At 53.0% G+C, this 16381-nt stretch overlaps 1 protein-coding gene across 6 annotated transcripts in view; it reads right to left on the reverse strand.

The window, feature by feature from the left end:
- HIF3A (hypoxia inducible factor 3 subunit alpha) overlaps nucleotides 1-13567 on the reverse strand; it is a 51333-nt gene extending 37766 nt beyond the window's left edge. For 3 of the 6 annotated variants that reach the window (XM_017874328.1, XM_017874324.1, XM_017874329.1), the window contains exons 1-6: nucleotides 13487-13567; nucleotides 6516-6706; nucleotides 5229-5374; nucleotides 2294-2378; nucleotides 1854-1966; nucleotides 1251-1459 (exon numbers count right to left, since the gene is read on the reverse strand). In XM_017874328.1, the coding sequence (XP_017729817.1) occupies nucleotides 1251-1459; nucleotides 1854-1966; nucleotides 2294-2378; nucleotides 5229-5374; nucleotides 6516-6706; nucleotides 13487-13512 (770 nt within the window). In that variant the 5' untranslated portion in view covers nucleotides 13513-13567. Of the gene's footprint in view, nucleotides 1-1250; nucleotides 1460-1853; nucleotides 1967-2293; nucleotides 2379-5228; nucleotides 5375-6515; nucleotides 6707-12082; nucleotides 12296-13486 lie in introns of those variants that run through there. The other 3 variants (XM_017874325.1, XM_017874327.1, XM_017874326.1) reach the window with 3 other exon arrangements.
- Between the last annotated feature and the right edge of the window lie 2814 nt (nucleotides 13568-16381).

Genomic DNA, 16381 nt, shown 5'->3' on the forward strand with positions numbered 1-16381 from the left:
TTCCACAGGATAGGTGAGGAAATCGTGGCACAGAGAGTTGAAGTCATTTGGCTAAAGATACACAGCCAAGACTGACACCCAAGCAGGCTGAATCCAGAGTCACCATTCCTACACATGACACCAGGGCGAAGGATAAGACAGAAGGAAGAGAGGGGGACAGAAAAAGAGATGAAAGGAAGGATAGAGGGCGAACAAATAATAACATTTTATTTTATTTATTATTTTTTTTTAGAGACAGCATCTCATTCTGTTGCCCAGGCTGGAGTGCAATGGTGCAATCATGGCTAACTGCAGCCTCAACCTCCTGGGCTCAAGTATTCCTCCCACCTCAGCCTCCTGTGTAGCTGGGACCAAAGGCATGTGCCACCGCCTGTTTAATTTTTTTTTTTTTTTTTTTTGAGACAGAGTCTTGTTCTGTTACCCAGGCTGGAGTGCAATGGAGCAATCTCAGCTCACTGTAACCTCCGCCTCCCGGGCTCAAGCGATTCTCCTGTCTCAGCCTCCTGAGTATCTGGGATTACAGGCATGCACCACCACACCCAGCTAATTTTTGTATTTTTAGTAGAGACGAGGTTTCATCATGTTGGCCAGGCTGGTCTTGAACTCCTGACCTCAGATAATCCACCCACCTTGGCCTCCCAAAGTGCTGGGATTACAGGCATAAGCCACCGTGCCCAGCCCCGCCTGGCTAGTTTTTTTGTAGAGACGGGGTCTCCCTATGTTGTCCAAGCTGGTCTTGAACTCCTGATCTCAAGCAATTCTCCCATATTGGCCTCCCTAAGTGCTGGTATTGCAGGTGTGAGCCACTGGGCCTGGCCTAATGACAATTTATCGAGTGCTTCCTGTGTGCTGGGCACCATACTAACTGCCTGACACAAATTGACTCATTTAAGAAAAGGGACAAAGAGAGACAGACCCTAAGAGAAAGAGAGAGAGAGAACGAAAGGTAAAAGGAGGCCGGGTGCGGTGGCTCACGCCTATAATCCCAGCACTTTGGGAGGCCAAGGCAGGAGGATGGCTTGAGCCCAGGAGTTTGAGAGCAGTCTGGGCAAATGGCAAGACGGCATTTTTATGAAAAAAGAAAAGATATAAGAGACACGCAGAAAATTCAGAGACAGGCAGGCACACACAGAGAGAAAGATGGATGAAGTGAGAGAGACAGAGGAGAGAAAGAAATGTAGGGGTGTGGAGGTGGGGAGGGAAACAGCACACTTGAACTTGGGCAGAGGGAAGAGGGGGCCCCTGCCCACCTGTCGTCACAGTAGGTGAACTTCATGTCCAGGCTGTGGCGGCTGAGGAAGGCCCCCCGGCCCAGCGGGGGCTCCAGGCTGCCTGGGTGGGGAATGACTTCGCAGATGAGCACCAGGCACTGCAGTGGGGGCTCTGAGTCGGGGCTCCCAGCTGGAGAAGTCTGTGCAGGAGGCTTGTAGGCCCTCATATGTCCAGAGCAATGCAGCACCTGGGGGCCGAGAAGGGGGGACAAGGCAGTGCTGCCTCCGGCCCTGAGACCACCCATGAGGCTGAAAGATGCGTCCTGTGGGCCCATCAGGGAGCTGAGATTCCAACCCCATGAAGACTCCAGGTTCAAAGGGGCTGAGGATCCCCAGCCCCAGGCCCCTAGGAACCCCTCCTAAGAGAGTTTACAGGAGCCCCAGGTCCCAACTCCACAGACACCCATGCTCCTCGATGCACTGAGGACCCACTAGACCTGACCTGAGTGAGGCCCACACAGTCCCCAGGCCAGGAGACACCTGTACTCCAGCACCCTTAGAGATCTTTCAGGGCTCACACCCAGCCCCAGCAGCCTTGGCAGCCCCAGCATCCTCGCCCTCCTCCAGCCCGGCCCCACGCACCTTCCAGGTGGCCGCCTTGAGGTTGAGGGTGCGCCCGCGGCTGGTGAGCGTACTCTTCATGCGCAAGGAGAAGCACCGCTCCGTGGGGGCCTCCACCTTCTTCCTGGACAGGGCTAGGGGGGCCCAGGGGCAGGGGGGAGGTCACAAGCAGCTGCACACAGGCCCAGTGCCCTCCGGCACCCTGGCTGCTCAGGCCTCCCCAGCTCCATCCCAACAATTGGGACCTGGAACCAGAGAGGGTCCCCCAGGGGTAGTATGTGTCCCCTCAGACCCCCCAGGGCAGGGCTGTGTCCCGTCAGACCCCCCAGGGCAGGGCCATCTCTCCTCTTCCTACTTGTCTTTGTCTGGTGTTCCAGAGGAGGAGGGGATATGCTGAGGGAGGGGTGGGGCCTCAGCTTCCTCCTCTGTATGGTGGGGACAGAGGCTTCCGGGGAACTCACTCTGTTGGGGGGTCAGGGCGTCCTGAAGCTCCTCTTGGTCACAGGGGTGAATGAAATCAAAGATGCTGTGTCCGATGAGCTCCAGCTGCCAGGGATGAGAGGGGTTGGGGTCTACCAGGGCCTCTGACCCATCTCCTCCATCCCATTCTCATTCCCCTGCTCCAATTCGCCAGCCTGATTGATTTCACCAGGCTCCCCATTCATGTATCCATCCATTTGTCCATCCATCCATCCATCCACTCAGCAAGCATTTATTCAGCACGTACCAAGTGCCAGGCCCTTATCTATCTATCTATCTATCGATCGATCGATCGATCGATCGATCGATCAATTATCTATCTATCTATCTATCTATCTATCTATCTATCTATCTATTTTTTGAGACGGGTCTTGCTCTGTTGCCCAGGCTGGAGTGCAATGGTGCAGTGGTGCGATCATAACTTCCTGCAGCCTCAACCTCCTGGGCTCAAGCAATCTGATCCTCCCACCTCAGCCTCCTCAGTAGCTGGGACCACAGTCACACGCCACCACACCTGGATATATATATATATATATATATTTTTTTTTTTTTTTTTTTGAAATGGAGTCTCGCTCTGTTGCCCAGGCTGGAGTGCAATGGTGCAATCTTGGCTCACTGCAACCTCCGCCTCCCTGGTTCAAGCGATTCGCCCACCTCAGCCTCCCGAGTGGCTGGGATTATAGGCATGTGCCACCACACCCGGCTACTTTTTGTATTTTTAGTAGAGGTGGGGTTTCACCATATTGGCCAGGCTGGTCTCGAACTCCTGACTCAAGTGATCTGCCTGCCTTGGCCTTCCAAAGTGCTGGGATTATAGGCGTGAGCCACCACATCCAGCTTTCGGCTAATTAAAAAAAATTTCTTTTTTATAGAGATGGGGGTCTCACCATGTTGCCCAGGCTGGTCTCAAAGCGATCCTCCCACGTTGGCCTCCCAAAGTACTGGAATTATAGGTGGGAGCTACCACACCTGGCTCTTCTAAATGGTATGGACACAGTGACCACACACACAAATCCCTGCCTTGAACAGCTTACTGGCCAGTGGGGTGAGACAGACAGTGAATGAAAGAACAGATAATAACAATATAACAAGTAACATGAAGAAAACAAAAGCAGGACAAGGTGACGCAATGATGGGAGGCTGCTTTAGAGACAGTGGTCTAGACAGTTTCTTTGAAGAGGTGACATTTAAAAAGACTGCTGAACAAAGCAAGTGAGGTGGCCTTGTGACCCCCTGCAGTAAGAGTATTCCAGAAAGAGGGAACAGTAAGCACAAGGGCCTGAGATGAGACTCCATTCAAATCACACTTGTCTGGCAGGCCGAAAACCCAGCTCTTCATTTCAGTTTAGGAAATGAGCCTGGTGCTGGGAGGAGGGGACACAGATGAAGGTGGACCCTATTGGCTCACCATGTGAATGGTGCTGGTGCTGGTGAATAGGGAAAGAGGGAGATCTCGCTCCTCTGACAACATCTCTTGTAGCTGGAGTTGAATCCTGGCTGTGCCACTTTCTAGCTTTGGGACCTCAGGACATTCATCTCTCTGGGTCCAAAAAGCTCACTCACACTAACAGAGAAATTGGTACCAGGAGTGGGGTAACGAGGCAGAGAAAAGGAACAGATACCAACTATTGTGCCCATTTATGTGAGATTAAAAAAAAAAAAAAAAAAAGAATGGGAACTCTCTCGTAGGCCTTGCTGTAAGGATGAATTAAAGTTAGTTCTACTTTCTATGCTCGCTTAGGCAGCATGTATGCTAAAAATTGGAATAATACAGAGAAGATTAGCATGGCCTCTGTGCAAGGATGATACGCAAATGCATGAAGCCTTCCATGTTAATTAAAAAAGTAAGTTTTACTTTCTAAATGTCTCTTGTTCTTATCTTTCCATCCCCATGGCCCCTGCCACTGTTCCTCTTCTCCCACTTGAGATTGGCATCTACCCATTGCTGATCTCTCAACCTCTCATCTCACTCCCTCCAAATCTACCTCCATGCTGTACCTAGAGGATTTTTCAAAAATGTAAATCTGATTCTACCTCTCTGGCACAACCTCTCCACTGCTTAAAATCCTTCTATAGCTCCCCAGGGTCCTGGAGATAAAGCTAATTTGCCCTTACATTCGGCCACAGGCTACCCTGATGACCTCTCTAGCCTTCTGTCTCTCCGCTTCTCCTACTGCACTCTGCACCTAGGAGGATAAACTTGTTTTTGTTTGTTTGTTTGTTTGTTTTTGAGACTGGATCTTGCTCTGTCACCCAGGCTGTAGTGTACTGGTGTGATCTTGGCTCACTGCAACTTCCACCTCCCAGGCTCACATAATCCTCCCACCCCCGCCTCCCAAGTAGCTGGGACCACAGGCGTGTGCCAGCACATCCAGCAATTTTTTTGTATTTTTGGTGGAGACAGGGTTTTGCCATGTTGCCCAGGTGAAACACTGAACTCCTGAACTTAAGCTATCCTCCCATCTTGGCCATTCAAAGTGCTAGGATTACCGGTGTAAGCCACTGCATGTGGCCAACTTCTTTATTTCCCCAAATTATTCTGTTTCTTTCTCACCTCTTGGCCTTTGCCTCCTCTGTTCCCTCTGCCATGTACATTCTTGATCTTCACTGATCCCATCCATTCTCCATACCCCTTTGACCAGCTAAGTTCTTCAGATTTCAGCTCAGACGTCTTCTCCAGGAAGCCCTCCATTCCCACCCAGGCTGGGTCAGGTACACCCCATCCCTGTGCTCCCACAGCCCCCTAGACTGTCCCATCCCAGCCCTGACCATTCTGGGTCTTCTTGTCTAGTGACATACCTATATCCCCTTTGTACTGTGAGTCCCATAAAGGTAGGGCTATGGCTGTCCTGGTCACCACCGTATCCCCAGCATCACCAGTACAGGGCCAGGCACAGAGCCAGGAGCTCCTCTCACCTGACTGAGGCCCAGGTGTTTGCTGACATTCTCCGACAGGTAAGCCATGTCTCCCTCGGTGGTGAGCACCATGACGAAGCCCTCCAGGGCCTTCAGGTAGCAGGCATCCAGTGGTTCTCCCCCTGCTCCCACCTGGTTCCACTCCCCTGGTGCCCGGGGCAGGGGGGATGGGGGCATCTCTAGTCAGTTATGGACTGAATTATGGACTGACCCTGGGCTAGCCTCCCTCTGCCTTGCCTCATTCAGAGAAACTTACATGCACCCCCAAGGGAGTGGGGGTACATCCTAGTGACCTGGATTCCCAAGGAAGAAAGCAGGACCAAGAAGCGCTGGAATTAGAAGCAAGGCCTCCCAGGGGGGCAGAATTCTAAGGAAGTAGGAGTCTCCCAAGGGAACGGAATTCTAAGGATGTGGGTGGGCCTCCTAGGAGGACAGAATTCTAAGTGGATGGAACTCCCCAGGGTCAAAATATGAAGGGGCCAGGGCCTAGGGGGAATTGTAATACAGAGCTGATGGGGAAGCCTCGAAGGGGTTCAACACTCATGGAGAGCAGGATGTTCCAGAGGGACAGAACTCCAGAGAAGCAGGGGCTCCCAGAGGACAGACTTCTAAGGGGGTAAAGCCTCCAAGAAAAGTAAAATTCTATGGGGCAGGGAAGTCAAATGGGCAGAGCCTCCCAGAGAATAACGCTACTTCCCCCGCTTTCAGGGTCCTGGGATTCCATGGGGTTTATGTGTGAGTGTATGTGTGTGTGTGTGTGTGTGTGTGCGTGGCAAAGCCCGCTGCAGGGTGCAATTCTAACTGGGTGGAAATTCAAGGAGATGCCTACTAAAAGAACAAGTGATGTAGAACTAGAGGGGTGGGGAAGGGACAAGGGACTCTCAGGTTCAGCAATGAAAAGTTGGGCGGCGTAGCCTCCCAGTGGATGTATTATGAGAGACCAGGGCCTATCCATCTGGGAGAGTCTCCAAGAGGATGAAATTCTAAGGATTGAAGGGTTAGGGGATTCTCTGCCAGTCCTAAGGAGGCGGGGCTTCCAAAGGGCGCGTTTCAGTGGGCGGGGCCTCACAAGTGATCGACTTCTAAGGGGGCGGGACTCCCAGCACGCCAGTAACTCAAAGGGGGCGGGGCCTCCCCTGGGAAGTGGATTCCAGGGGGGTGGGGCTCCGCCGAGAAGACGTCACCAGGGGGCGGGGCTTTGTCAGAATACGGCTTCCCGGAGGAGGGGCCTCCATGGGATGTGGGCGGGGCATGGCCAAGACGGGAATTCCCGCGGGCGGGGCTCACCTGCGGCGCAGAGGCGGTGCATGCGCAGGTAGCTGATGGTGAGGCGCATGATGGAGGCCTTGTCCAGGTGGGCGCTGACGCCGCGTGCGAAGGGCAGCGTGTGCGCCAGCTGGTACAGCACCTCGGTCTCCTGGCTGCGCCGGCTGCGGGCCGCATCCCGGGACTTTTCCTTGCGCAGCTCGGTGGTCGACCTGAGGGCATGGGCAGCTTTCACTGGTGGTGACTCGGGAAAGACAAGAAGAGGACTGGACGAGCACGTGGGGAGCTGCCACCTGGGGCCGGGGCTCGTGGAGGGCTGGGCCGCAGCTGCGCAGGCCTCGATGTGTGGCCCTGTCGAGTTCGCGGCGCTCTCTGGGCCTGGGAGGGCTACACTGTCGAGCCCTCCTAGCCCTGATTTTACCTGTGGTCTTGCCAGTCCATGCTGCCTCCTGCGCCTCGCTCCTCTCTGTGGCGCGCCTAGGGCCGCTCTGTCCCCTCCCTGACTTATCTGCAGTTTATTTCCCGGGCTAGGGACGCCTGGGGGACAGGGAGGGCCCCTGCTGGAAGGGGGCTGGCTGAGCTGGCCCGGGGCCAGAGAAGGGAGGGCCCACGAAGGAGAGGCCTACAGCCTCCCAGGCCCCCTGCCCTACAGTTTCCCAGAATCTCCTCCTCTGCCCTTTTACCTCAACTGAGCCATCCTGTGAATCTTGGAACATAGATCTCAAAGTCTAACGACGAACCACGAACAGGGGCCCTAAGAGGGGCAGGGACCCGCCAGGGTGACACAGCAAAGCAACCTGTTCTGTTTACCACTCACCCTGCCCTGTAATCAAATACCTACATTTTGCATGTGGGGTTGGAAGAATAAGGGTCGTTTTATGGGAAATATCTGCCGCTTATCCAGCTTTTACTATTTTGTCACTCCCAGTGCCAAGCGCGAAACTTACGTTGACCCGTCTAATGCTCAGGCAACCCAGAAGGAAGTTGATAACGCCCCATTGAACAGATGAGGACACGGAGGCTCAGACAGGTGCAGTGCCTGCCCACAAATAGGGAAGCCTGCCTTTAAACAATCGTCTACCTAAACTCTCAAATTTTCTCTCTCTCTATGGGCCTGGGTTTATGTCCAGGATTTTAGCTCTTCTCCCTGTTTTTGCCACTGTCTTCAAAATCAAACTCCAGGTCTGTCTGAACCCAAAGTTTTTTTTTTTTTTCTTTTCTTTTCCTTTCTTTTCTTTTTTCTTTTCTTCTCTTTCTTTTTTTTGAGACAGGCTCTCACTCTGTTGCCCAGGCTGGAGTGTAATGGCATGAATATGGCTCACTGCAGCCTCAACATCTTAGGCTCAAGCCATCCTCCAGCCTCAGCCCCTTATGTAGCTGGGACCACAGGTGTGCACCAGCACACCCAGCTAATTTTTGTATTTTTTGTAGTGACTGTGTGTCATTTTGTTTTCCAGGCTGGTCTTGAACTCCTGAACTCAAGTGATCCTCCCACCATGGCCTCCCCAAATTCTGGGATTACAGGTGTGAGCCACCACGCCCGGCTTCTTTACTTTCAAACAAAATTACAGCCGGAAGCGGCTATAATTTGGAGGGTGAGACAGAGGATCACTTGAACCCAGGTTCAAGGTTACAGTGAGCTATGATTGTGCCCCTGCACTCCAGCCTGGGCAACAGCTCTGTCTCTAAAAAAAGACAAAAATCAGACCAGGCACGGTGGCTCACGCCTGTAATCCCAGCACTTTGGGAGGCCGAGGTGGGCAGATCACGAAGTCAAAAGTTCGAGACCAGCCTGACTGACATGGTGAAACCCCATCTCTACTAAAAATACAAAAAATTAGCTGGGCATGGTGGCGGGCGCCTCGTAGTCCCAGCTACTCGAAAGACTGAGGCAGGAGAATCGCTTGAACCTGGGAGGCGGAGGTTGCAGTGAGCCGAGATCTCGCCACTGCACTCCAGCCTGGATGACAGAGCAAGACTCCGTCTCAAAAAAAAAAACAAAAAACAAAAACCGAAAAAAACAAGACAAAAAACAAATTAGCAAAAATAGAAAAAATAAAAAATTATTATATGATGTATTACATCTAGTATATTGTATATATAGTCTAGTGTAGTATATTGTATATATAGTCTCATCTACATTTATAATATTGATAAATGTTACCATTAGTAATAGGCAGCTGTCATTTGCTAAGCATTTGTGTGCTTGCCACTGTACTATGTATTCTATATGTATTCATCCAATCCTCAGGGGACCCCTAGGAGGGAGGCATTTTATTTTTTATTTATTTTTTTAATTTAAAAATTTTTTTTTTTTTGAGATGGAGTTTCCCTCTGTCCTCCAGGCTGGAGTATAATGGCACAATCTCGGCTCACTGCAACCTCCGCCTCCCGGGTTCAATTCTCCTCCCTCAGCCTCCTGAGTAGCTGGGATTACAGGCCTCTGCTACCACGCCTGGCTAATTTTTGTATTTTTAGTAGAGACGGGGTTTCGCCATGTTGGCCAGGCTGCTCTCGAATTCTTGACCTCAAGTGATCCGCCCACCTCAGCCTCCCAAAGTGCTGGGATTACAGGCAGGAGCCACCGTGCCCGGCGGAGGGGAACATTTGAAACTGCCACTTTACAATGGGGAAACTGAGACTGAAAGGTGAAGTCCTTGCCCAAGAAGCCCCAAAACCAACAACTGGCAGAGCTGGGATGAGTTTCAGGCTTTTTCTCATCCCCTCCTTGGGACCCATCCGAGGGAAGCAGAACCTCTAGGAGGGGTCACTGTCCCTTCCTAAATTCAAGAGCAGAGGCGGCTTCTGGGATGGCATCAACCCCAGCCTCAGGCAAGAGACCTGTAGCCCCACCCACCACCCAGGGCGAGGGGATATTTTCCTGTCTGGAGGCAGAAGGAAAATAAAATCCTCAGTACAGCAGGGTGGGAGGCACACAAGAGGGCAGGCTGGATGGAGGGTTGGAGCAGGGGAGATACGGCCCCTGTCCCCGCCCCCTCCCTCCTGGCTGGTGGGGGCAGGGGCCTCAGTCCTGCCTGCCTGAGAGGACACGCCGTCCTGTTCTGTTCCAGCCCTGTTTGTCTTCCTGCCCAGAGGGTGGGGGTGAGAGGGCCTCACGGTGCTGGGGGCCCGACAGAGGGAACAGGGAGTGGGAACCGGCAGGGAGGTGGGGCCAGCGCCCCACCTCCCAGGCAGCTGGGCTCTGTAATCCTCTGTGGCTGGGCTGCTTCTTCCATAGAAGGAGCCAGCTGGTGGCTGCGGAGGGACCCTCCTTCCAACTCCCAGCCTGCCCTCTGGATGTTCTACTGGGAAGTGTGGGTCTTTCCCATTTCACAGACTGGAGGCTAGTTCCTCTGGCTCAGGGTTCCAATCCTGACTCTACTACTTATAAACTCCATTACTTACAAGCTCCACTATTTATAAGGTGTGTGACGACTTATAAGCCGTGTGAACATAATCGTGCCTTGTTGCCCAGGCTGGAGTGCAGGGGCTCGATCTCAGCTCACTGTCACCTCCGCCTCCCAGGTTCAAGCGATTCTCCTGCCTCAGCTTCCTGAGTAGCTGGGATTACAGGCGCCTGCCACCACGCCTAGGTAATTTTTGTATTTTTAGTAGAGACAGGGTTTCACTATGTTGGCCAGGCTGGTTTTGAACTCCTGACCTCAGGTGATCTGCCTGCCTAGGACTCCCAAAATGTTAGGATTACAGGTGTGAGCCACTGTGCCCGGCCAAGGTTAGACTTATTATTCTCCCTCTGTGCATGTCAGAGATGGAAAGCATGGGCTTAGGAGCTTCTTGGGCTTTAGAGTAACATGTGGGTTACCCTACACGCCCCATAGTGTGGTATGTGCATGCAATTACCTACATGGTTTTTACGCAAGCATCTTAAAGGGAGGACTGAATAACAGTGATACTGTAATAATGATAGCATTGGTGTGTTGAACACTCACGGAGCTAGAGACTCCATTAAGTCCTTACTACAACCCTATTGAGCAGAAGTGATTTCTCCTTTAAAGAGGCAGAAATCGAGAGTTGGAGCAATGGTATCCCCAGCCCAAGTAACCCAGCGCCCTCCATTGACACTGAACTATGTTCAACCACTTCTCAGTGAATCTGACCATGTTCCTGCAATGACTTTCCCCATTTTCCGGATGAGGAAGGAAGCCCAAAGAGGTGATGAAACTTGCCTGAAGCCACACGGCTTTTAGTAGCAGAGCTAGGATTCAAACCAGGCCTGTCTACTCTGACTTGAACTCACTTTGTGGCACACTATTGGGTGTTCTGCCCCCCACCATCTGCTTCCTCACTACTGGCTCCTCATCTTGATCTGGGATGGTGGAAAGGGAGTGTGATCCCCAGTTTTCTTTGCCTTTTTTTTTTTTTTTTTTTTTGGAGACAAGGTCTGGCTCTGTTGTCCAGGCTGGAGTGCAGGGGCCTGATCTTGGCTCACTACAACCTCTGCCTCTCAGGCTCAAGCCATTCTCCCACCCCAGCCTCCTGAGTATCTGGGACTACAGACACTCACCACCATGCCTGGCTGATTTGCGTATTTCTAGTATAGATGAGATTTTGCCATATTGCCCAGGCCCGCCTTGAACTCAAGCAATCTGCCCACCTCAGCCTCCCAAAGTGCTGGAATAACAGGCCTGAGCCACTGCGCCCGGCCTCCCCGTATTTCCAGGATCTGAAACTGAGGCTCAGAGCAGCAGTCACTGACACAAGTCCACACCACCAGGAAGTGGGTGAGAAGGGATTTGAACCCTGAGTTTGGGGCCTGTGCTCTTGGCAGGTGTGCCCACCGCCCAAGGGGCCCCTGCCCTGCCCCTCTTTTGCCTAGCAGCCTCGGTCCCTTCCCCCGTCACACCCCTGCTGCCTCCAGATCGCCCCAGCTGGCCCCATGCCCAGCCCTGGTCCAGCCCCCTGGCACTCTGCCCAGCTTGGGACGTGCAGCTGGAACCCTGCCACCCTTCCTCCGTGTTCCAGCCAAGAACAGGGGGTGGGGCCAGGGCCTGGAGGGCTCAGGGTGAGGCCTGAGAATGGGGGTTGGGGCCCAGTGCCCCCCTCCAACCAGGAAGGAGAGAAGTTCACCTCTTCCCTGCCCTGAAGAACTTGCCACCCATGAGGAAGGCATAATAAAAGCAGGGAGTCCCTGCCGCACATTCAGGGCTACTTCTGGGATTTTCCCTTCTGACACTCAGCTGGGTACTGGGGGGTCTTACGAAAAGCACAGAGGATTTGGTGGGTGGGGGCTTAGGTTGTAGCTGGGCAAGGATGCCTCTTGGCACTGCCCAGAGCTGTCCTGACAGACCAGAGGCAGGGTTTGGGTTTGCAAAGGGACTTGGCATGAGGGTCTGTGGGAGTCTCTCTGCCCCCTGACTCTACTTGTTCCCAAGGACATGGTAATCTGGTGGGGTGCCGGTCCCCAAAATCCTGTCTTCTCCGGGAACCTTGTACCTCACAAGACACTCTGGGCTGCAAGCCGTACCCACCAGGGACTTCCCAAGAGCATCCTTGCCCACAGTGGGATGGCAGCCAGCCCCAGCTAGAGGAAGGGAAGGGGGAAAGGGGATTTGGGGGGGCCCACTCACCATCACCCAGGCCCCCTTTGCCTGAAGGGCCATCCAGGGGATGCAGGAGGGGACGCAGCGCAGCCAGGACCCGGGTGCGAGTTACGAGTGGGTGGCGCGCGGCGGTGAGATGACTCCACAGGAAAGGGCGGGCCTTGGGTGGGGAGGGGGGACACCCCAGCTCAGCCAAGAGGGGCCCCCACCCAGCCAGGAGGGGGCGCTGAGAAGGGCGGGTCGACAGCTGGCCCAAAAAGGGTGGGATGGAGTTCCCTGGTAGGCCCAGAGCCAGGGCCTGGAATAGAGTGGGGGAGGGGGGAGAGGATGGGGGGGTTAGAAACATGGGGTGTGCACGGATCCAATCAGGCCTGAGAAGCCAGGGAGGAGGGAAGGGGGTGAGGCTTACTGGGTGCCTCACATTGGACAGGGAAAGCTGAGGACCTAGAACATTTTCCAGAGTCCCATGAGAACATGGCCAGATAAGACCCCATGGCAGCGGCCCCAGGGCACAGGTTCCTTGTGTTCCAGCAGAGCTGCACCTGCTGGGAGGTGAACCCAGAAACCCACCCTCTGCCCGGGATGACCCCAGCTGAGCACTGCGGCAGGGGGCGCTCCCATCACAGCCTGCAGGCTCACAGCACCCCGCCATGGAATCTCCCCAAAATAAAGCTTGAATGAGGTTCCCCTGTCTCTCAGGATGGGGGTGGAGGGGTGAGATGAGGGGCTGGACTTTGGGAAGTGGGTCCAGCTTGTTTCCCTGTTATTTAAGGGAGTGACTCTGGCTTTTGAAAGGATACAAAAAGTCTCTTAGGAAGGGTCCCAGACGGCTTCTGAAAGGGGTCCCCCTCTGCCCATTTCTAGGGAAACCCAACGTTTAGGAGACTGTGTCAGGAAGGGTAGTATCAGAGGAGATCTCTCCTCTCTTGAACTCAGGAGATGAATGCCATTTCAAGGGACTCCCTATATGTGGGAAGGCTCAATTTAGGGGTATCCCATATCTCCTAGGATCCCAGGGACCTGGTGGAAAAGAATACCCTCAATTTGGGGAGTTCAGAGGCCAGAGGGATCAATATGTGGAGGGAGAATACCTCCCGCAGAAGCCTGGGGACTGCTCAAATGCAATCACCCCTAATTTATCAGGAATCCCAAGTTCCACCCCCAGCCAGAAGTTAAGCGAGCCTTGGGTAACGAAAAATCGGGCACCCCGAAGCCGCTCTTGGCCAGAGGGGCGGGGCAGCCAGAGACGTAGGGAATCCCCCACCCCTGCAGTCTCTAAGGGTGGAGAGTGCGGCAGGGATGTGCCTCCATCTGCGCGTCCCGGGGCGTTCTTGTTTCGCACCCGCGAACCGCCTTCCCACAGTCCAGCTCAGGGGTCTCCAGGAGGAGAGCCCCCCAATTCCCAGAACTCCTGCCCCCGAACTTCAGTACCTTGCGCGCTGCAGCCCCAGCGCCATGGCTCGCCGGTCGCCGCTCCGGAGCCCTCGAAGGCCCGTAGCCCCCTCCCCTGGCCTTGCGAGCCCCCTCCCCAGCTCCTCCCCACGCCGCGCGGTTGGCTGTGCCGCGCCAGGCCCGCAGCTCTGATTGGGCGAAGGGCATGTCACTCCTGAAAAGGAGGCGGAACCAGGGGAAAAGACTTGGAAAGGCAAGGGGGGTGATACCGTGTAATACACACCCCCCAACCACGCCTCTCGCCGCGGACTTCCTAGGCAGTGTAGCCCGCACCGTCGGCTGGCCGCGCCTTCTCTGGCCCAGCCTCTAAAGTGCCAACGCCAGTACTCTTCTGAACCCACCCAGTTCACTCTGCTCTCTGCACCCCAGTCCCCAGCCTCTAACCCCCACCTCCTCTCACCTTTCCATTTCCTAACCCCAGTTGGGCCCTTCCGACCTCCCAATTCCACCCCTTCCAACCCCCTAGCCTCCTCTATCCCTTCTAAGGTATTCACAGAGTACCCTACTTCCCCTCCCTACCCTCCAACTCCCAACCCCACCCCAGTTACACAATCCCTGGCCCTCTGGCACCTACCTTTCCCTCTCACTCCCCAGCTCCTCCCTGCCGCCCCTGTCCCATACCCCACCTCGCCCCCGTCCCATACCCCACCTCGCCCCGCCCCGTTCCTCCAGTCTGCACCCTCTGCACTCCAGCTTACCTTCCCCCACCCCCTCTACTCCACCCTAACCTCTTGGCCTTTCTGACTCCCTTTTCAGGTCCCCACTGATGAATAATTAAGCTTATATCAAGTAAATATGTTTTAACTCAATCACATCTACTTTAAAAAAGAGCCGAGAAATAGTTTTTTTTGTGTGTGTTTTTTTGTTTGTTTGTTTAAATAGTCAACTATGAAGGGAGAGGTACAAAGTTATCTAGCAATAATGAAAGAATTACAGTTGGATAAGGAACAGTGTGTGTGTGTGTGTGTGTGTGTGTGTGTGTGTGTGTGTGTTGGACCACTATTCTGCATTTGGTTGGCAGGGAAGGATACTATAGCAGAAGTGGCCTTGTTGAACCTTGAACTTGCCAGGCAAGTTGCTCACCTTAGGGCCTTTGCACTTGCTGTTGTTCCCACAGCTTAGAACACTCTTCCTCCAGGAATCCACACAGCTCCCCGGCTCACCCCAGTACCCTACTCTGTTTTCTTTTGGGAAACCACTTCTCTCTCCTCTTCATCTATTTAATTTGAATAGGGTTTAGCCACTGCTCCGCCTTCACCAGCTCCAGGGATGGACACAGGATCCAGACCTGGCTAATCAGTTGAGTCTGCTTCCCTGGCCACAGTGATTGGTTCAGGGAAGGCATGTTACCTAATTTAGCCCAATGAGAATCAACCCTGAGACATTTGCTGCAACCATCAGGAAAGAGGTTTTTCTATTTCTGCTGGAATTGCCGAGCAGATGGAGCAGATGGGGCTCACACTGCCACAAAGAGAAGAGAGGCTTTATGCGATGAGGTTCAGTGCAAAAGAGATTGTGCAGAAATGAACGACTGTGAAAGGCAGTTTTGACCCCAGTACTTGAGTGCCTGGATCCAGCCATACCTGAACTCCAGTTTAATTCTTGGATTTTCAAATGAAACCCACGATGGGCTTTTTTTTTTTTTTTTCTGTTGCTCTTGTCAAATATTGCTTCATTCACTATTGCCTTATTTGCTTTGTGCTTAGATTAGTTTGAATGGATTTTAGATGCTTGCACCCAAGAGAATCTTGATATATAGAGAAACTAACTCTCAACCCTCAGTATGGAGGCATGTGGGATGTTAGAAAAGGAGCAGTCTGAATTATAAAGAGGGGCTGACCATGGTGGCTCATGCCTGTAATCCCAGCACTTTGGGAGGCTGAGGTGGGCAGATCACCTGAGGTCAGGAGTTCGAGACCAGCCTGGCCAACATGGTGAAACTCCGTCTCTACTAAAAATTAAAAAATTAGCCGGGCGTGGTGGCACACCCTTGTAATCCCAGCTACTTGGGAGGCTGAGGCAGGAGAATCGCTTGAACCCAGGAGGCAGAGGTTGCAGTGAGCCGAGATCATGCCATTGTACTCCGGCCTGAGTGACAGAGTGAGACTCTGTCTCTTAATAAATAAATAGTAGAAGGGGCTGCAGAGGAAGCCATGTTCTTAGAGTTTGTCAGGGTTTAAGTAAAGACACAGAGTAGAAGAAATGCTCAAGGGACAAACCGAGGAAGGGGCGTAATTGTTAACAAGGCAACAAGAGTTCCAGTGAGTGTGTTGGAAGAGTTTGGAGGGGGCAGTAGTTGGATGATAGATTGAGTGGAAGAGAAGAACTCATTGATTTTGGCATGAGGGAGTCGTAGCCGAGAGCCAATCGGAGGGATTTACAGTGCCCAAGAAAAGCTGGCACTAGTTCAACAAACATTAAAATAGAACTAACACTTTATATATAGAGATGCAACAGGTGTCTCTCTATGATGTAGGATAGCATTAAACTTCACTCGGAGGTTCCCAGCAGCTAAGGCAATAAGGGAAATGTGTCCGTTGAAATGGTTTCCAATTTTTGCTAAAGGATGCGTTCTTGTTTGTCTGAAGAGACAAGTTTTGTACCTGGAACTGAAGTTAAGGGGGAATTTAAGACCTTTTAATATTAAAATGTAGAGTGGTCTGAGCTGCCAGGAACTGTGGGAGCTTGGTTGAAGCGCCTCACCCTCCTGTCAGGGTTGTCAGAAAGGTTTATTGTGGAAGGGACATTTGGATGCAGACTTGAGGAGGAATAACAGTGAGGCAAGAAGAGAGAGGGTTGGGTACAGCCGAGTGCAGTGGCTCTCACCTGTAATCCCAATGACTCAGGAGGCTAAGCGGGGAGGATCGTTTGAGG

This window comes from Rhinopithecus bieti, unplaced genomic scaffold (genome assembly GCF_001698545.2).
Source record: "Rhinopithecus bieti isolate Rb0 unplaced genomic scaffold, ASM169854v2 scaffold_7888, whole genome shotgun sequence".
NCBI lineage: Eukaryota > Metazoa > Chordata > Mammalia > Primates > Cercopithecidae > Rhinopithecus > Rhinopithecus bieti.